We start from the raw sequence: 21241 nt of genomic DNA, 5'->3' as shown, positions 1-21241 counted from the left end.
TACCTGTGATCTTTTTTAACGCCTGTGTCCCTTTAAAATATTTTGAATGTTCTATTAATCTCTTTTTATACATGTTGTTTATAATCCTCTCCCATGTTTCTCTGAGTCATTATGTTTCTCTTCAGTGTAGACTGTCCTTAACAGGCAAGATCTAAATTACAATAACATGCAGTCCAAAGCAGATGGAAACTCAGGTTAGAGGAAGGAAGTGCTCCCGTTTGGTATGTATGGTTTTATCGTCATCATACCATAAGCAAACACTGCAGCGCAGCAACACACAACTTGCTCAGAGAGAACCAGCAGCAGCAGGTACCTTGTTAATAATGCTGTCGAAGGCTTTTTGAAGCTTGCTGTGCGTAGAGGTAAGCTTCCTGAAGTCTCGATGTGCTTCCAGTATGGGGATGACAATTTTGTAGACCTCATTCACAGTTTCGTACAATCCCCCCTTGTAAGAGGAAATTAAAAAAAGGAAAGAAATTGAGTTTTCATGCACTATATAAAGAGATTGGATCTTCACTACAGGCATTGTAGGATGAGTTATGCCTGTTTTAGCTTTTAAAAATCAGTAAAGTGATTATGAGCCTACAGGAGTATAATTTTATTACCGTGTATTAATTTAGTAAAATGTCTTATCAAACATCCACAAAGCTCCTTAACGATGTATACATGTGCTGAGTTGGATGGAGTTTAACTACATGACTCCCCTTAAAGTAAATGTGATTTGTGAGGCTAAACTCTGGCTGTGCTCTGTATGAAAGCATATGGGTAACTCTTAGGGTCTACAGTCTATGCAGTAATATGAAGGTCTTCTTCAAATTTACTATATCAGGATTATACCAGAGGGCTCAGTTCACCAAATTGCAAGCCCGAAGCAGTGATCAGTCTGCCTGCAGCTGGGGCACAGCAATCCCCCCTCCAGAAGTGGGCATCGCCAGCCTGGGAGCCAGTACTGGTGGGTGTCCTACAGGAGCCTCGGCAGAACGTTAAACTTGCCATTCCCCAGGGATAAGTCCCCACTCCATGCATCTACCACTGAGGGCACAAGAAGTGAAAACTGCACTCCCCTGCACTTACAGGAGTGAGTCTGACCCAATGGCCAAAATCGTCCCTGGGGTAACTCCATTATCTTCAGCACAGTCATACGGGGATGAATTTGGCCCGCCCTGTCTATTCACTCACCGTGCTGAAGAGCTCTGCAGCTTGTTCCAGCAGCCCCACCAGGCCGCTCTCAGAGAAATACCTCCCAGAACAGATCCCATCCTCATCTGGAGACAAAATATCATCCGAAACAGCAGATTCCTCCAGCACATTGGAGGAAATATTCTGAAATAGATCACAACAGAGACCACCATAGGGCATGGAAACCAAAACCAACAGACTATCACAGAGGCACACCCTGCAACAGAGATTTTTCACTGACAAGAGCCTTAACACAACAGAAATAAAATAACAGAAGTCCTGGATACAAGGCTATGTTCCATAAAGAAGCTCTTATCATGTCATAAACCCCAGCACAAGAGATCAAGGGGCTTGTCACTAGAATCCCGACTTTTCCCTCCCACCTCAGTATTTTGAAACCAAACTTGCCACCAGTCCCAAAATTCCCTCTGCAGGCAAGAGACTTCCAGGCAGCTGCATTTCAGTGGGGGGTTAAAGGTTTCCATGGTGCTCATTTTCACTCTAACAACTCTTCCCCCTTGTCAGCTGAGCATAATTGCCTCCTCCATAAATCCTTCCAAGCTTAAATTTTCCATGCTTCATATCAGCCCAAAGGTGAATTATTCTGGGGAGTTTGCTAAATGGGTTTTGACTCCACTTATGCAAGTCTGAGAAAGTGCAATGCAGAGGATGTTGCTTTAGAAACCATAATATTGGAATTCTTTTTTACTTATAAGTGTTTGATTTCTCAGTCTCAGTGCTCCTTAATGGTATTTTACTGCAGGTAACATATTAGAGCCTGAACCTGAAGGTAAGTTTCCCACTGAAGTCAATTTCTTAATGGAAGATATACTGAATAAAGCCTGCAGGATCAGGCATTTAAGTTTTTTAGGCCTCTTAGTAAAGTCTGCTAAATGCTTTGGCATCCATTTGAATGAAAAGCAACATATAAATGCAAAATCATCATAACATTAGCATTGTTAAATTATATGTAAATACACATAAACATAAAGATACCCCAGAATCAGTAGCTTTCAATAGCTGCAACAATTTCTAGCTTTTGTTTTTAATTGAAAACCTGTAGTCTCATGTTTTTAACCGAAAGTGACATTTGAACTCCGTCTCAGCTGGAGGAGAATGCCAGCTAGCTGGCAATTTGATTTCAGAAAGGCCTTTTTCTAAAATGGCAGAGACCAAGTACCACTAGTATTGATCTGACTTAAAGTTCTGATAGCTTACATCAGTCACTGCACAGGGATACTCATCTCCACTGCAGCTTTATGGGCACATTTTCATAGAGTCTGAGGTCAGAAGGGACCACTGTCATCATCTCATCTGTGATAATTTTTCCTTCTCTGTGGCAGAAATTCACTCTGTGCAGAGCACCCATACAAGGCCTGTGTGTAACTTTAGTCCCATTTAAACCCTAACGGGGAGTCCAAAGAACAGAGTGGCCAAAATGGGACTTCAGTGACACACAAAGCCTGTGCTTTCCCTAGCACAAAGGGGAACCTCACCCTATATTATTCATATCAAACATTCATCAGCACTAGAATTTGTTTAATTCTTATACACATTTATTTAAACTGCCAGGATTCAAAAATAATGGGAATTTGGAAGGTACGTATAAACTTTTTTTGGCACTTCATTATTGATTAATTTATATCAGGATAGCCTTTAGAGGCCTCAATCGAGGTTCAGGGCCTCACTGTAATTCAAGCCACACAAAGCAAAAAGCCAATCCCTCAGCCAATCCCTGAGCTAAAGAGTTTACAATCTAGCTAACAAATGTAAAAGCGGCAAAGATGCAGACTAACACGGCTTCCCCTCTGATACCTAACAAATGTATTGCACTTTTCATCCCAGTATCCCAATGTGTTTTCACAGGCTGTTTAGTAGTTGGAGTTCTACTGCCTTTTATGAGCCCTTTCATGGGAAATTTAAGAGAATTCGGAGCAGTGATTTATTATAAAGGGGAAGCCGAGGAAATTGCAGCCATCAAATTATCTGTTCATTGGCTCTAAATATTTTCCCACAGCCCCTTTCTACTGGCTCAGAACTGTGGTATCTGAGCACCTCTTCTATACATTTCTGTGGTTTGCGTTATCTTTTGAAAAATGTATGCAGGACAACATTCCATTTACTTTGGTCTGCAGCTTTTGTCTTGATCTACAAGACTTTGGTGTGTCTCCCCACCTTCTACATCTAGGAATTTCACAAATAAGTTAGAGAGAAAGTGGGTGAGGTAATTTCTTTTATTGGCTCGACTTCAGCTGGGGAGAGAGACAGGCTTTTGAGCTTACACAGCGCTCTTCTTCACCTCTGTGTAAGCTCAAAAGCTTGTCCCTCTCACCAACAGAAGTTGGTCCAATAAAAGATATTACCTCTCCCACCTTGTCTCTCTAATACCCTAGGACCAACATGGCTACAACAGCACTGCATACAACAAATAAGTTACTGATTCAGATGATCCTGAATATTTTAGCATTCAGGCAACACTTTGGGTAGCTGTATCCAGTTTCACACTCACATAAGCTGCAGAATTCCAAAGCTCCTGAACTTGCATGATCCTAACAGCAATTTGTTTAATCCTTGCTGCACCATTCTGGACATTTAGAGGAGCTTACAGAACAACAGACAAGTTTCAATTCTGAATAGTCTATAATCTCTTTGAGTCACATATACTTAGTTTTCCTTAAGAAAAGCCAACATTTCTAAATAGCACAAACTCAAGGGGCTTGATTCTCATTTATGCAACATACATCCTGGTTCAGGGAGTACAAAGTGGCCTTAAAGTAGATGTAAATGTAATTTACGCTCCCTTTGAGTCCCCTTTACTCACTGTAAAGGGGACTTTGTGTAACTGACAATCAGGCCCAAGATGAATTCTGTTGAAGGAAAGATTTTAAGGTCTACAATGCTAATAAGCTATGTATGTGCATTCTTACAATATACTGTTCTGTCTTGCACAGCATAAAGAGTAAATGTGATGCTACTGGTTAGTATAAGGGGCTGGGCATTGGAATTCAAGACTCTACTAATAATTTTGTGAGGGACCTAAGGAAAGTCATTCAATCTCTCTATGCCTCAGTTTACCCACCTGTAAAATTGGGATAATACTACTGCTGACCTAACATAATATTTATATACATAATATTTTACATTTTTATAGCACCTGCCATCCAACAGCTCAAAGTATATCACAAACATTTCTTAGATTGTAAGCTCTTTGGCATAGGAAGTGTCTTTTTTGCTTTTGTATTTGTACAACACCCAGCACAGTGGGGTCCTGATCCATGACTGGGGCTCCTAGGCACTCCAGTAATACAAATAATAACAATAATAAAGCACTTTGAGCTGACAAGTATTCTCATCTTTCTCATTTTAGAGATAAGGAAACAGAAAGCGGTCCAGTGGGTGACTGACCCAAGATCACATAATAAGTATGAGCCCAGGCTCTGAATAAAACCCAGATGGTCTCACTAATCTTGTGCTTTAGCCACAAGATCATCCCTTCCACTCTCAGCCTTACCTCAGAGGCACTGCAAGGCTTAAGTAATGTTTGTAAAGTGCTTGGAGATCCTCACATGAAAGGCTCAGTAATAATGCCCACCATTTTGCCTTTTTACAGAGCAAACTGAAACCTCAATTCTGCTCAGATAAATGGCTATGTCACTGAAGGGTTTCTGGATCCTTAAGCAAGAATATTTTTTCGTCACCTCTCTACTACAGAGCACTATGGCTCAACTGTCCTTTTTCCAGACATGTATTTTGATGAGGAGAGCAGATCCACCTGGGATGCTTCTAGACACTGTTTGATGTTGAAAAGATCAGTGGATTCTAGCCGAGTAAATGAGACAAGATTTCCTACCAAATGATGGTATGGAATACCTTTGGTGTGTCTCCCCACCTTCTATATCTAGGAATTTCACAAATAAGTTAGAGAGAAAGTGGGTGAGGTAATTTCTTTTATTGGCTCAACTTCAGCTGGTGAGAGAGACAGGCTTTTGAGCTTACACGGTGCTCTTCTTCACTTCTGTGTAAGCTCAGGACAACTGTAGAAATCCTAGGTTGGACTGACACTTTTAAGGAGGTCTCTCTTCCATTGGTGCACAGGTAGATAATTCATTTAAATAAATGCTAGTTACATGTTAAAAAAAGCCACATGTTGGTGAGAGATTAGCCTTTTATGTTTAGAATGTTTCTTGTGCATCTGATTCAATTAATAGGCATGAGTTGCCTACAAATGAGGCGCTTACTTGCTCTATTTTCTGGCTGCTATGTCATTCAGCTACAGACTACATCTTAGACATTTAATGTACCTAAAATTGGAGCTACCCATTCAGTAATAATAATAACTTTCATTCTAAAGTATCCAAAAGTGCTTCAGAATTAGATATCTACCAAATTTTCAGCTACTTCCGGGATGGAAGCATTGTCTAACAGCCTACGGCAAAACTATGAAACAGTTTCACGTAGGAAGTAAAGTATACAGCTATTCCAGCAGTCTAGCAACAGTTGGTCCCAACTCAGTGTTAAGCAACGAGGTCTGGTGGCAAACTAAGGTCTGGGGAAAAGGGTACATTATACAACTGTTGAATGTTGCCTTCTAGATAGCCCAGATGTGGATTCAGTTAACTGGCTCTGATTGGTGCCAGGCGACACCTCCCCAAAGTCACTAGAAGAGTACCCAGATACAGAAAAAAACGCATATTATTTCTACCTGAAAGCTGACGCTGCCCACTGGCAGGTACTTGTGATCCTCTAGCATGCTCAGGTATTCTGCAACCAGAGCGGCAGCATGGACCAGGCACATGGCTGCCTCAGTGTAGCACTTCTTCTTGGCGTGTTTCTCTGCCATGTTCTGTAGCCAAGTCAGCCTCAAGTCAGGTGATGTCTGATACCCTTTGGCAATTCTAGCAACACAGGTCAAGAAATAGATTTGAATTGGTTTCTTTTCTTTCTTTAAAAAAATACGTATCTATCGTCATAAGTGCTTACAATGTGCACATTGCATCACAAATGAAATTGAAAATTGGCTTATAAAAATCTTTTAAAATGTAGAGAATTGACTGGTGCACTTTGTATGTTACATCATAAGGAAAAAGCTCCTTTTGCCTAAACACTGCACCTGGAGAGCTTGTCAGTAAGAAATACTTGGGGATCTCTCTCAAAACCCCACAGGCCCTTTGTGTTTCCTTCATTTTAATTCATTCAACAGCAGTATGAGAAGGTTTCACCTGTACATGAGATCCATGAGCATCTCTGGATCTTCCTGAAACTCCCTCATTTTCACTGTGTCTGACAAGATACTGTTCAGATTATGTAGCAGCTCCTTCACCTGGAGATACACACACATAAAACCCACACATGCTTCAGGGTTTGATTAAAAGTTCAGCATCAACACAAGATGATTTACTGTTTACTCTATTAACTGTTGGCACAAAGAAAAGTCACAATGCAGGACTGTGACAGTGCAGGCTTTACCAGTCATATTCATTCAGCAAGCAACTAACAGAACAATGACATGGCAAAAGACACACACACACACACACACACACACACACACACACACAATAGCTTTATCAAATCAAATAAAACAAGTCCATCTCCTTTTGTTCATGAACTCTATAATACTTATCCCTAAATGGAGTGCAACTTCTGGTTCAGGAAAATTGCAATATAATGTTAAGCAGATGTTTTTGCAATTCTTAACACCAGATGTTTCATTATCTCACAGTTAGACATGGTGGTTGCTAGTAATGCAGTCACTTCCTTATGAACTGAAAAGAGTGGGATTTTTTTTTAAACTAAGGTTTCCATATATAGCTGTCTTGCTCTGATAATGTGGAAAATGACAGGTTTCAGAGTAGCAGCCGTGTTAGTCTGTATTCGCAAAAAGAAAAGGAGTACTAGTGGCACCTTAGAGACTAACAAATTTATTTGAGCATAAGCTTTCGTGAGCTACAGCATCCGATGAAGTGAGCTGTAGCTCACGAAAGCTTATGCTAAAATAAATTTGCTAGTCTCTAAGGTGCCACAAGTACTCCTTTTCTTTTTGGAAAATGACAGGTTCCCATTTCTCATGACGGTTATGAAATCATCATGATTTATAAAGCGGGATGCATAAAAGGGGAAATTTGATTCGCCAACATGTGTGCCAAACTGTGAGTGAAACCAGGGTAACTCAAGTGACCAGGAATAATTAGAGATGCTACCTGTATATTTCATTTTAAAATAATATATTCCCTTTATACAGGAACTGTTTGGGTAGTTGGAAGAACTTAGCTTTCAGTTTTGTAACTCAACCACACAAAGAAGTGCAAATATCCTAACTGCATAACTTCTAGGCTGTTGCCTTTAAAATAAGGTTTGTCATTTTTCACTGACAGCTTTGGGTTTTGGAGGAATGGAGGTAAGTTATGTTTTCAGATTGGCAGTACTATGGTAATGACACAAATTCCAGTCTCAGATACTGTACATGGATGTAGCTCCTTCTGGATTCAAGGGGAATCATGTATACATAGCTAAGAGAAGAATCTAACCTACAGTAAGTTTTACTTGGATCACTGTAAGGTTATCCCATGGAATTATGCTCAGCTTTTACTCCAGACATCCTAGATATTGTCAAGATTGTTCTGATTTTAAAAGTGTGGCCCTTCATTAAATTAGAGATGGGTGCAAGCAGCAACATCTGCACCCCAATTTTCAATATTACTGGTTTAGGAATGCTCAGGTGTGGAGATCTCATTCCAGCGCATCTCAAGATGAGAGGTCCTGAAAAAAGCATCAGAAGCCACAAAAAGCCTAACCTGGCCTGGAAACAGGGTTGGCTGCATGTCCATATCTTCTTCTGCATACGCCAAGATCGTTCGTAAGGATCTTCTGAGGTACTCCTCATTGAAATCAGATGATTTACCAACCAGAGAGGCCAGGGACATTGTCACCTGCATCTTCACTCTTGCAAAATTCTTTATAGGTAGGGGGGAGAAAGAAAAACAAAGGCCATGCAATAGCTACAAGGTGTACGGATTCAAATGTATTAACTTGCCACAGGCACCATACATTTTTATTCATTTGTGTGCTCTTGGGATGTAAACCCACATCTTTTCTACTTATTTAAATACAATGGGCCAAGTGTACCTACTTATGCCATCTGGGTCATTTTGGCCCAGTACTTTACATGTGAACACCTTAGGGCTACATGGTGTCTCAGGCTATGTATCTATGCAGAGTGTAAGGGGAAGTAAGAATCCCCTCTGTCACATCCCTGAACATGATACCTGGACCGTAGGTCCAGGCACATAGGTGTAGGAGAGCTATGTGCACCTGCTAGAGCCCATCAGAACAGCTGGATAATGAGTAGGTGGAGTCCTGGCTCCCTTCCCTCAATGAGCCAGCCTGTGAAGCTGAGCTTGTGGGAGATGTTGGGGGAGTGGGAATGTTGCAATTTGCTGCTGATATAGGCCAGCAAACAAACAAACTATCATTTGCCACCTACAGAGCAGGAGGCAAGCAGGGTAGGAATTGTGCCTCAGAGGTGTGCCTGCAAAAGCACAGCACCTCCTCCTTACATACAAATCTTTTCAATTTGTTATCATTTTTAGTATCGGTTTTAAACTCTAATGCAAAAGAGTGGCATCAAATTCTTTGCTGTATCTAATAACTTACACTGATGGAGCTGAAACTGTGTCTCATGAGGAGGTAAAGGGTAGCACAGGCTTGAATTCGTGTGATGTCTATGCTGCTGCTGCAGTGATGGAGAACTCTTTGACATAGGTCAGCACACTGCTCCATCTCCTCTTCAAACAGCAAGTCTCCAAACTAAGAGAGGCAGAGAAGACACCATCAGGGCATTCGACCCCAAGCATTCAAATGTCACGAGTCAGGCTCAAAAAATCATGAGATTTAAAGACAATACTGTTTGGGTTCTTTTGATTTGGCTTCTGGTTTCTCAACCTTTCCTCCAGACCTAGGAGGGCTAGAAATTTACTCTTTGAAAAAATAAACAAAAGCTGTGATTCTCAGATGATCTCATGACTCCAGGAGCTTTAAGCAAAACACCAAATATGGCAAGATTTGCAGTAAGATTGTGAGAGTTGGTATTTCAAGACTTTAAGCACACCAACACAAAGGGGTGAAGAAATATGCCAACAGTGCACTGAGAATATGGAACAATTATTCATTGGATCTTTTCACATCCTGCTGGCACCCTAACCCCTGGCACCACACGATTTCATTCTCCCCAAAACTTCCAGCACTAAGCTCCATCCGAGACCCTGCTCCAAACTTTTGATTTATGATAGGTTTGAGACACACAGATTGCTATTGGTTCTGGTAGCCCCACAATGTGCTTGGCACTGTGAAATACAAAGAGGCAATGTCCCTGAAGAGCCCACATTCTAAACAGAATACATATGGATACACATCTACTGTTTGTGCATAGATAGGAACTTAGAAGGTGTGCATGTAACAATGAACACATGCCATTATCTCTCACTGTTTCAACCCTTGTGTGCCTCTTTCTGAGCCTCCACCCTTGGGTCATTGTCTTATCTGTCTGTGTTATGTCTAACCTACATTGCAAACTCTTTGGCACAGGGTCCCATCATTTTTCTTTGTTTATAAAGCAACATGCACACACCTATAGTGCATTATAAAGAGTTAGAATGGTTGCTTCATAAATTACAGTACCAAGTCATGTTAATTGGATGATACACTCATTATTATTACTGAAATCTGTCATAAGTCACTTTAACTGGAAGATTCCAAAGATGATTAAATTTCCATTGTACTTTATGAGTTTCATAACTACTCAGGAAACTACCCTATCATTAATCATATCTGCTTATCCATATTTAATGGAAGACAGACACTAATTTGGGCACAATTATCCTGTTTGTTTGTTTTTTACATTTAGGATCTTCACAAATTCTTTTTGGAAATTCTTTTTCAGAGGAGAATGACTCCTTTGCCAGGTGCCAAAATATTCTGAATAAGGCTCTTCTCTTAGGATTCTATATTAAAAGATAACAAATCTGGTATGATTCATGTTATAAAGACAGTAGGCCAAAATCTGCCTTAATTTGCTCCTGTGAAACTGTATTAACTTCAGCAGGGATGCACCAGGGAAAGTGTGGGGATAATTTGTGTTAGTATTTAGAAAAAAGATAGTATAAAATATACCAATAAACTCAGATTCTCATCTCAATTACACGTGCTTAAAGGGGGAAGAATTCCACTTAGTTCAGGTGATTGACATCCGTGTAACTGATCTGAAATTAGTCTTGAGGCTGTAATAATCTAATTTCTACTATATTCATGAATTCAGCGCAATCAAATTCCTGAAAATTTAAATAACTATTTTAACTGAAGTGACCAATCCTTTTGGGTGGAATTTTGCTATACATTTTTATCAGTATAATTTTCTGTGTTCATTGATACATTGCTAGAAGCAAAAACAATACAATACTTTTATTCCACCTGAGTTGTTCCATCCATGTTATCAACAATATTTCCAAGGAGTGGAAGCAGACAGCCCCGCGCAATCATGAACAGTCATGCATGCACCAGTGTGTCTGTATAAAACACCTGTTCTGATGGGTGCAACTGGGTTTCCACTCTGAAAATGTGGCCCTAATGTCTTAACCAGAAAGACAAAAACAAGTATTTCAAGCGTTTACCTTGGCAATGAGAGCTCTGAGTGTGGCAAAGCAATGAGTCAGGTATGTGGTGCTCTGATCACAGCTGAGAGAATTTACCAGGACCTTCAGCACACCTCCCAAAAGGTTATCTTTGCAGTCTACAGCTGAGCTCGCCTACACACAGAGAAGAACAGTATTCATGTAACTAGGCAAGCTAACAGGAAACAGAAGCACAGGGACCAAAGTTCTCTTCTATTGTCCAGGAGACCAAGATTGGAATCCCTCGCAGGCTGCAAACAAAATGCTTCACCACACTGTGTTTTATCCTACAAAACAGGAACAGGGAAGTTGCTTCTCATGGATCAGGGTAGAAAGGGAAAGAGGAGTCCTCCCTGTGCCTCTCAGTGTTCCAAGGATCCTTCCTATCCATTGTGAACTCAGCATATTTCTATACCCACCCTCAAAGTCCCACGTTTTCATAGAATCATAGAATATCAGGGTTGGAAGGGACCTCAGGAGGTCATCTAGTCCAACCCCCTGCTCAAAGCAGGACTGATCCCCGACTAAATCATCCCAGCCAGGGCTTTGTCAAGCCTGACCTTAAAAACTTCTAGGGAAGGAGATTCCACCACCTCCCTAGGTAAAACTTTCCCTCGGTAAAATTTCATAATCTTTCTGCTGGCTGAGTCTTTTTTATGTGGCTTTAAAGGACTACATGGCACTCCCTTTGGAGGGCATCACTTTTCTAATGCCAGGGGTTACAGAGGAATACAAGGTGAAGGTGTTCTGCACTGCCTCCACATGCTCACATCCCAGCAGGCAGATCCTCAGATGGGATAAATTGTCATGGTTCCACTGTAACCACTGTACCCGAGCTGAGGACCTGGCCTCTTCATGTTAAGGGCCTGATCTGGCAAGTTGCTTCAAATGGGCAGACCTTTGTGCCAATGGGGCTCCAAGCAGGCATAAGGGTTGTCCTGTGCAGAGCCCTCTGTAGGATTGAGGACTAAAAACTGAGATCTCACATGACAACGCAGAGCAATGCCACAAGTCCATCAGGAAAAAGAAAAGGAGTACTTGTGGCACCTTAGATACTAACAAATTTATTTGAGCATATGCTTTCGTGAGCTACAGCTCACTTCATCGGATGCATTCAGTGGAAAATACAGTGGGGAGATTTATATACACAGAGAACACGAAACAATGGGTGTTACCATACACACTGTAACGAGAGTGATCAGGTAAGGTGAGCTATTACCAGCAGGAGAGCGGGGGGGGGAGAGGGGGGAACCATTTGTAATGATAATCAAGGTGGGCCATTTCCAGCAGTTGACAAGAATGTCTGAGGAACAGCGGGCGGGGTGGGGGGGGAATAAACATGGGGAAATAGTTTTACTTTGTATAATGACCCATCCACTCCCAGTCTTTATTCAAGCCTAAGTTAATTGTATCCAGTTTGCAAATTAATTCCAATTCAGCAGTCTCTCGTTGGAGTCTGTTTTTGAAGTTTTTTTGTTGAAGAATTGCCACTTCTAGGTCTGTAATTGAGTGACCAAAGAGATTGAAGTGTTCTCCGACTGGTTTTTGAATGTTATAATTCTTGACGTATGGTTTGTGTCCATTTATTCTTTTATGTAGAGACTGTCCGGTTTGGCCAATGTACATGGCAGAGGGGCATTGCTGGCACATGATGGCATATATCACATTGGTAGATGTGCAGGTGAACGAGCCTCTGACAGTGTGGCTTATGTGATTAGGCCCTTTGATGGTGTCCCCTGAATAGATATGTGGACACAGTTGGCAGCTTCTCCAACGCATCATCAAGGATCTACAGCCTATCCTGAAGGACGACCCATCACTCTCACAGATCTTGGGAGACAGGCCAGTCCTCGCTTACAGACAGCCCCCCAACCTGAAGAAAATACTCACCAGCAACCACACATCACACAACAGAACCACTAACCCAGGAACCTATCCGTGCAACAAAGCCCATTGCCAACTGTGCCCACATATCTATTCAGGGGACACCATCATAGGGCCTAATCACATCAGCCACACTATCAGAGGCTCGTTCACCTGCACATCTACCAATGTGATATATGCCATCATGTGCCAGCAATGCCCCTCTGCCATGTACATTGGCCAAACCGGACAGTCTCTACATAAAAGAATAAATGGACACAAACCATACGTCAAGAATTATAACATTCAAAAACCAGTCGGAGAACACTTCAATCTCTTTGGTCACTCAATTACAGACCTAGAAGTGGCAATTCTTCAACAAAAAAACTTCAAAAACAGACTCCAACGAGAGACTGCTGAATTGGAATTAATTTGCATACTGGATACAATTAACTTAGGCTTGAATAAAGACTGGGAGTGGATGGGTCATTATACAAAGTAAAACTATTTCCCCATGTTTATACCCCCCCACCTCCCGCCCCCTGTTCCTCAGACGTTCTTGTCAACTGCTGGAAATGGCCCATCTTGATTATCACTACAAAAGGTTTTTTTCCCCCTCGCTCTCCTGCTGGTAATAGCTCACCTTACCTGATCACTCTCGTTACAGTGTGTATGGTAACACCCATTGTTTCATGTCCTCTGTGTATATAAATCTCCCCACTGTATTTTCCACTGAATGCATCCGATGAAGTGAGCTGTAGCTCACGAAAGCTTATGCTCAAATAAATTTGTTAGTCTCTAAGGTGCCACAAGTCCTCCTTTTCTTTTTGCAGATACAGACTAACACGGCTGCTACTCTGAAGTCCATCAGGCCAGCCCAGTCCCAAATGTTTAAGATCCTCAGACAAATTCCTGAAATAAATGTAGATCCTTCTTCCCTCCACCCTCCTTAGTCAGAGCTGAGAAACCCCAGTGCCCTCTAAAGCCAACTGAAATTGGATTTCAAGTACTGTTATAAATAACCGGGGCCAAAGTCTCTTCTCAGTTACACGGCTGCAACCCCACTGCGTGAAAGGGGCTTGCACCAACAGATGACAATTTTGCCCTTGGGGTTTTTTTTGTTTTGTTTTTTAAAAACATGCTGGGATAACGAAGGATAATTTTTTATTTATTTCAGATTGTAAATGTTTCCAAGGTCTTTTTAATTAAAATGTACTGCCTAAGAGAGAAATGAATCCCGCTCACTTTGGCATCCGGGATGCCAGGACTGGCCTAGAGCTAACCGCGCAGTTTCTCACCTGGATGATATTCTCCTGCATATCTAGGATGATCAAATTAGCTTCTGTAGCCAGGTTTCCACTGATCAGAGCTTCTTGATCTAGCTCAGCTTTTGTTCTATGAAAAGAAGCTCTTATTAAAGCATACAGTAAGTACCCCATTATCTGGATAATAACCTACTGTATAAACCAGGGCAAAATAAAAGTGACAGCATTTTGAATATTCCCATAGGGACAAGCAACAATCACCTTGTTGAAGGGCATTTCCTAAGGACTACTGGGTAATTGGGAGGAGTTGGTACTTTAGACCAGTGGTTTTCAAACTTTTTTTCTGGTGACCCAGTTGAAGAAAACTGTTGATGTCCATGACCCAGTGGAGCTGGGGCAGAGGGGTTTGGGGTGGTGGGAGGGGCTCAGGGCTGGGGCAGAGGGTTGGGGAGCGGGGGTGAGGGCTGCAGGGGTGAGAGGTTTGGGGTGCCGGAGGGGGCTCCGGGGTGGGGGTGGGGCTCAGGCCTGGGGCACGGGATTGGGGCGCAGGCTTACCGCTCAGCAGTGCAGTGGGGTTGCTAAGGAAGGCGTCGTGCCTGTCCTGGCACTGCGGACTGCGCTGAGCCGCGGAAGTGGCCAGCAGCAGGTCTGGTTCCTGGGCGGAGGCGCGCAAGTGGCTCTGCGTGGCTCTCGCCCACAGGCACTGCCCCCCAGTTCCTATTGGCCAGGAACCAGCCAATGGGAGTTCAGAGCCGGTACTCGGGCAGTGCATGGAGCCCTGGGGCCACCCTGCCCAGGAGCCAGACCTGCTGCTGGCTGCTATTGGGGCGCAGTGCGGTGTCAGAACAGATAGGGACTAGCCTGCTTTAGCCGGGCAGCACCACCGATGGGACTTTTAATGGCCCGGTTGGCGGTGCTGACCAGAGCTGCTGTGACCCAGTGCCTTACATTCTGCGACCCAGTACTGGGTTGCGACCCGCTGTTTGAAAACCACTGCTTTAGACCATTGATCCCCAAGAAAAGCCCTACAACTAGGCCGATGGATATTTTTAAATAGAAGATGCAGTTTCCTTTGGCACAATAACATCATAATAATGAGCAATATTTATAAAATGATGCCATGCCCCACCCCAGGGAGGGATGGACTGAGGTGTATGAGAAGAGGCAGCAAGTTCCATACACTTGAGGCCACTACAGCAAAAGGCGCCATCGCCAGTCGATTTAAGAAGGGATGGTGGCATCCCTAAAAAGAGTCGAGGGAATGATGGGGCAAAGAGCAAACCTGTATCATGACAAGGCTCAGGGAGGAGGTCTGGAACATAGGCCCTCTAGATCTCTCAGCAGGATGATGACTTGAGCCTGATGAATTATTTGTAACCAAAAAAAATGACGAAGTTCATCTACTCGCTGACCCTGAGTTACCCAGGAACATGAGGTGGTTTGCTCAGCTGTATTCATTATTACTTCTGGGCTCCAGTACGTTTGCAAACTCTCAGTTGAGAGTATTCAGTATTTGAAATCAGAGCTGTTCTGACAGGACTCATCACTCACGTGGTGTGTTTCTGTCCCCTGTCTGGATGAATGACTCTTACCATCAGGTGTCTGGTGTGAATTCACAATTTGCTTTTTGTGAATGTTCTACTACGTTTGCTACATTTCTACTATATTTGCTTCAAAATTTATATTGGGATGAGGCTGGAAATCTCAGCTATTAAAGACCAGCACGGCCATCTTCAAGTCATCTTGGCAGTGTTATAGACTGCCAGGGTAGGGAAGTAAGGGCAGGTGTAACATGACTGATCACATTTATTCAAAGCCGGGAATGATGGAGAAGACCTGCCCGGAGGCGATTGCAATAATCAAGTCATGTATTGCTAAATAAGAGTGAAGACTGCACAAATTAAATAAACAACACGTTCTTTTGAACCATTTCCAGCAACCACTGGATAATTCACGCCCTGTACATTAGCCACTCCGATTGATTGACTCCTCTCCTGACATTCCACTTAAGCTATAACAGTGACTACAATCTACTTCAAGGCAGGTAGGGCAAGGAAAAGTGAGGACAAGTGTCAGCATATGCGAACCTGAACATGTGGCCTACCAACTGACTCCCGAATGCCTTCTGGAGTATGAAAATGACAATGTGCAAATAGTTTTCCAGTGTTAAAATCCTGGTTAAATCACTAGGGACAAGCAAGACACTCAGATACCATAGCAATGAGTGCCGTAGGCCATGTCTATACTTACAGGGCCGCAGCAGCTCAGCTGTACCAGTACGGCTGCAGCGCATACGGTAAAGACGCTCTATGCTGATGGGAAAGACTTCTCCTGTCGGCATAAAAAAACCCACCCCTGCGAGCAGCATAAGCTATGTCAGCAGGAGAAGCTCTCCCGCCGACAGCACTGTGAACATGAGTGCTTATGTCAGTGTAACATTTGTCACTCAGGGGGGTGGAATATTCACACTCCTGAGTGACATAAGTTTTGCCGACATAGGCAGTAGTGTAGACACAGCCATATAAACATAAAAGCCTTGTGTACATGCAGAGTTGCACAGGTTTAGCTAAAGATGTGATTTTAAACTGATTTAGTTGAACCAGTGCAAAAGGCTGTATCGAACACTTATTTTAGGTTAAGCCAGGTTTATTTTCGTTTAGCTTAAGTCAATTAGGAACAGTTATAAGCTAAACCATAATAAGCCACTTTTAAACCAAAAAGAAGAGTACCCACACAGGGGTTTCCACCACTTTTTAGCTCAACCAGTGCAAATTTGTGTATAAACAATCTTCTTGACAAACAGAATCCTTATCCCTAATTATCCCTAGACTGCTTTTGCAGCCCCAAGGCTAAAGTTGCCTCTATCCCATTCCTGTGCAACGGAGCGGGGATAGTGTCTGATATATAAGCCCCTGCTCTGCGCCTCCTTGGTCCACTTCTGCTTATCATGGCAATTGGGTAATTAAGGACCTAATCCTATTGCCTTAGTAAGGAGTAAACCCATTGATTTTTATAGGAATTTTACTTATGAAAGATTGAAAAGGACCACAAAATTTGGTCCCAAAGTTTCAACTTCTGTTTTCAAAAAGGGAATTACATTAATCCTACTGAATCAGCATTTCATTCCATAGTTAAAACTGCTACATTATTTAGCCCAGTATTTCTAGGTTGTACCAGCAATCTCCGGACTGTACAAATACTGCAGTAAGAGATGGCATCAATTTGATTTTCGTGAGGAAATGAGAGATACATGAACAAAAGGCAGAGTGGACAAAGATTTGTCATTTTTTAAAATTATAATGAATTCTAAAACCAAAAACCTCTTTTAAAAAACCAGTTATGATTACTGATAACAATGTAGTTACCTTTCACAGCATTTACAAAACCCAGGCACAGAACAACAGAGCCAAACCAATTATCCAAGCAAAAATTAAAAAGGGAGCTAAAGAAGGTCATTATCATGGAAAGTCACTGCAATTTTAATATAGGGAGGCTACTGCACTGCCAGAATGAAAGGCAATCCTTTCAATTAATCTAATTCAGGTTCAGAATGGACAAGAAGGAAAAATGGCATCTCTCCAAATGTCTATATTTGTAGACGCTTGGCACACACAGCACGCAGGTACTGCTGGTAGCATAACTGATTAATGAAAAGCCAGTTTTCTATAACTATAAACATTCAATTATTTATCACTGCAGTCTGCTGATTAAGCTGATCTATTTTACCTGTGCATTCCCCTCTTTGGAGAGTGACAGAAATTTGTATCCACAAATCACAATTTACAACTTGCAACAGGAAAAATATGTCACTCTTTTCCCCTTTGCAAATAAGTCAACTCAAATATAATACAAAAGGTCAAATTTTGCTCACCTGATTTCATAAATTATAAAGCCAGAAAGGACCATTGTGATCATATAGTCTGGCCTTCTGTAAAATACAGCCACAGAACTTCCCCAAAATAATTCCTTTAGAACTACAGCATATCTTTAAAAAAAATCCAAACTTGAATTTAAAATGACTGGTGATGGAGAATTAACCATGACCCTTGGTAAATTGTTCCACTAGTTAATTATCTTCACTGTTAAAAATTTACACCTCATTTTCAGTCTTAATTTGGGTAGTTTCAACTTCCAAACACTAGAATTTGTTATACCTTTGTCTGCTAGATTGAAGAGCCTGTTTTCAAACGTTTGTTCCTCATGTAGATATTTACAGACTGATCAAGTCACCCCTTTTATCCTTCTCTTTGTTAAGCTAAATAGATTGAGCTCCTTTAGCCTAGCATTATAAAGCACGTTTTCTAATCCTGCAGTCATTCTTGTGGGTCTTCTCTGAACACTCTTCAATTTATCAACCTCCTTCTGGAATTGTGGGCACCAGAACTGGACACAGCATTCCAGCAGTGGTCACACTAATGCCAAATCCTGAGGTAAAATAACCTCTCTACTCCTACGTGAGATTCCCCTCTTTACGCATCCAAGAATTGTACTAGCCCTTTTGGCCACAGCATCACACTGGGAGTTCATGTTCACCTGATTATCCATCGTGACCCCCAAATCTTTTTCAGAGTCACTGCTTCTCAGGATAAGAGTCCCCAGTCTTGCAAGTATGGCCTACTCATTCTTTGTTCCTAGATGTATACATTTACATTTAGCTGTATTAAAATGCATATTGTTTGCTTGCACCTAGCTTAACAAGTGATCCATACTGCTTTCCATTTAATGAGACTCAGCATGTACTACCATGCTGTATATATAAAGTAGCTATAGCTACACCACCACATAAGTCATATAACCCCCTCTTATGGGTTTTCAGTATATGCATCAGTGACCCAGTGTCACTCATGCAGTTAATGAACAAAAGATAACAGGGTAAACATCTCATTCAAGCATTTACAATCTCCTTATTGTGTAACAGCAACATCCAGCATCCTTGTGCTAGATCAGTGGTTTTCAACCTTTTTTCATTTGCAGACCTCTAAAAAATTTCGAATGGAGGTGTGGAGCCCTTTAGAAATCTTAGACATAAGTCTGCAGACCCCCACAGGGCCCCAGGCCACAGGTTGAAAACCACTGTTCTATAGTAACAACAACCTTTCGTGGACCCCTTAGACATAGTCTGCAGACCCCCAGGGGTCCATAGACCACAGTTGAAAACCACTGTGCTAGGTAATCACTTTTGATTTCTTTGCCCCTCTGAAGACTGGGGCTGGACTGAAGCTGCGGATTTTGTAATAAAATCATCCTGGGAAAAATAAGGTTAGTTCTGGTAAAAGAGATATAAATTTATTAAATGACTTACTTATCTAGCCTCTCGTTTGCCTGCCGCCATTGAGTCTGCTCTTTTCTCCAACGCAGGTTTTCATTTAACCCTGGGAATCTGTCATTCCCTAAGAGGGCAACATATGTCAGCAAGATTAAAGCACAGAGGGGTGATCTGGATTTTGATATCAAATCGTACTGGAGGATCTACATTTCTGCAACAGTCAGACAGTTTTCAAATCTTCCAGCTTTAAGTCTCCTGGACGCTAGTAAATGCACATTGTCAATCATTTTTAAAAATCTGGGTTTATACATTTATGTTTGTTACACATGCCTTAGAAAATTAAAAATCCATTTTGAATTGAATCGACTGCCTCCCTGTGTAAGCAACTTGTTTATTTTTAATATTTTCGAAACCACGGTCATGTTTCTTCCTGGTACGAGGGCACTAACATAATGACATCACTGTGCACACAGACTACTTGTGGAAGCACACACACTTTTTTCCTTCTGCTCCTACAAGAAAGATATGGTCAGAAAAGCAACTATATAAAAAGGAATGTCCTTACAGATCTGCTCTTCTTACATTTTCTGGATCCTATCTGCTTTCAATTCTGATAAAATAAAGGGCCATGTAAACCCATATAAGGGGCAGGAAATGTGAGTTTCAACTCATGCTCCTCATCAATCCATCTGAGGGGCAGGATTTGTTCTGTATGGATCAGGTAGGGAGTGTAACCCTTAGACCCACAGAGATACTAATCTCAGTACACTCATGAAGGCCCAGTGGCCTCACAGACTTACCCAGGTAGTCTTCCTCTCTTCTGACAGCCTCCCCATGTGACTGCACAGTAGCAGATGCAGGGGAGGCCCAGTAGAAATTAATGTTGCTTGGAACAACAATAACTCCCAACTCTCAGAAAACAGCTGCTCTCTGGCTCCACCCACCCCTCTGATCCACATATCCATACGGAATACTATCCTCATGACGAAGAGGCCATAAGATTTGGAGGTGGGGTGAATGTACCATGGAGCCAGCATCCCTCTATTTAACATCCCCACCTGCATAGCCCTATATTTTAACTATTTTTTCATTCCTGTTAGCTCTGCAGAGCCAATACAACTATGGGAGAGTGAGTTAGAATCTATTCTGGCTTGGGCATCATCCACAGAATTTTTAAGTGGATCCTCATTACAGACAAAAAATATATTTACTGGCAATGATGCACAAGTCAACATAACCCAGCTTGACTCTCAGATCCTTCCCCCCACCCCTCCCAGCTGGATTTGGAGTTCTAGCAGTTAGAAGAATCATTTTTTAAATTTATAGATGGAGTGCATCACATATAAAGACACTGAGAGGCAACAAACATGAATCATATGTCCACAAAACTAGAGGGTGGACTGAGGTCTGGCTGAAACTCAGTCTCCAATTGCATAAAATGTCTCTCCATATATTTTTGGGCCTAAGGCAACTGACAGTGTCTCACCCTTTATTAATAGACTATGCATAACTTAAAACAGAATCAAAGAAACATTACATGTGATTTTTTGAGATATGTTGACTGCATATTTCTAGCATAAGAAGAGCTCACATATTATACATGTTGAAAGCTAAAAACATTTTTATCCACAGCAAAGCATAGAAAAGTCTGCAAGGGCAGGAAAGGGAGAGAAATACATTTGCAGCTTTTATTGCCTTCCAAAGGCACAAAGGGAAGAACATTAATATCCACAGCACACTTGAAGTCTTTTGATAAAAATTAAATTAAAAATTAGAGGGGGTGGGGGGGAAAGTACCAGCTGGTGTCCTGCAGCGTTTCATCATTTCACCCCTGGCTCCTTCGCCTCTCAGTAAAGCCTCTTCTAGCCTGGCTTTTACATCTCTTGATTTCTGAAGCACTTGGGTGCTGACTTTGTCAGAGCTTTGTTTACCCTGGACATACATGGGAAAGCAAAGTTTCAGTGATCAGTTTCTGAGCAGCCCCCTTAAAGTACATATAGTCAAAT

The 21241-nt window shown here is 41.9% G+C and overlaps 1 protein-coding gene across 2 annotated transcripts in view; it reads right to left on the bottom strand.

The window, feature by feature from the left end:
- The window catches only part of DOCK8 (dedicator of cytokinesis 8), a 133441-nt gene that overhangs the window by 11031 nt on the left and 101169 nt on the right, over positions 1 to 21241 (bottom strand). For both annotated transcript variants that reach the window (XM_007065576.4, XM_027827861.3), the window contains 10 exons: positions 21032 to 21167; positions 19272 to 19359; positions 14003 to 14099; positions 10842 to 10976; positions 8830 to 8982; positions 7971 to 8129; positions 6399 to 6499; positions 5882 to 6074; positions 1180 to 1323; positions 314 to 445 (listed from right to left, as the gene is read on the bottom strand). In XM_007065576.4, coding sequence (XP_007065638.3) covers positions 314 to 445; positions 1180 to 1323; positions 5882 to 6074; positions 6399 to 6499; positions 7971 to 8129; positions 8830 to 8982; positions 10842 to 10976; positions 14003 to 14099; positions 19272 to 19359; positions 21032 to 21167 — 1338 coding nt within the window. The remainder of the gene's footprint in view (positions 1 to 313; positions 446 to 1179; positions 1324 to 5881; positions 6075 to 6398; positions 6500 to 7970; positions 8130 to 8829; positions 8983 to 10841; positions 10977 to 14002; positions 14100 to 19271; positions 19360 to 21031; positions 21168 to 21241) is intronic.

The sequence above is a fragment of the Chelonia mydas genome, chromosome 5, assembly GCF_015237465.2.
Source record: "Chelonia mydas isolate rCheMyd1 chromosome 5, rCheMyd1.pri.v2, whole genome shotgun sequence".
NCBI classification, from domain to species: domain Eukaryota; kingdom Metazoa; phylum Chordata; order Testudines; family Cheloniidae; genus Chelonia; species Chelonia mydas.
The sequence above is the reverse complement of the archived record's forward strand: the minus strand, read 5'-3'. Positions and strand labels throughout refer to the sequence as shown.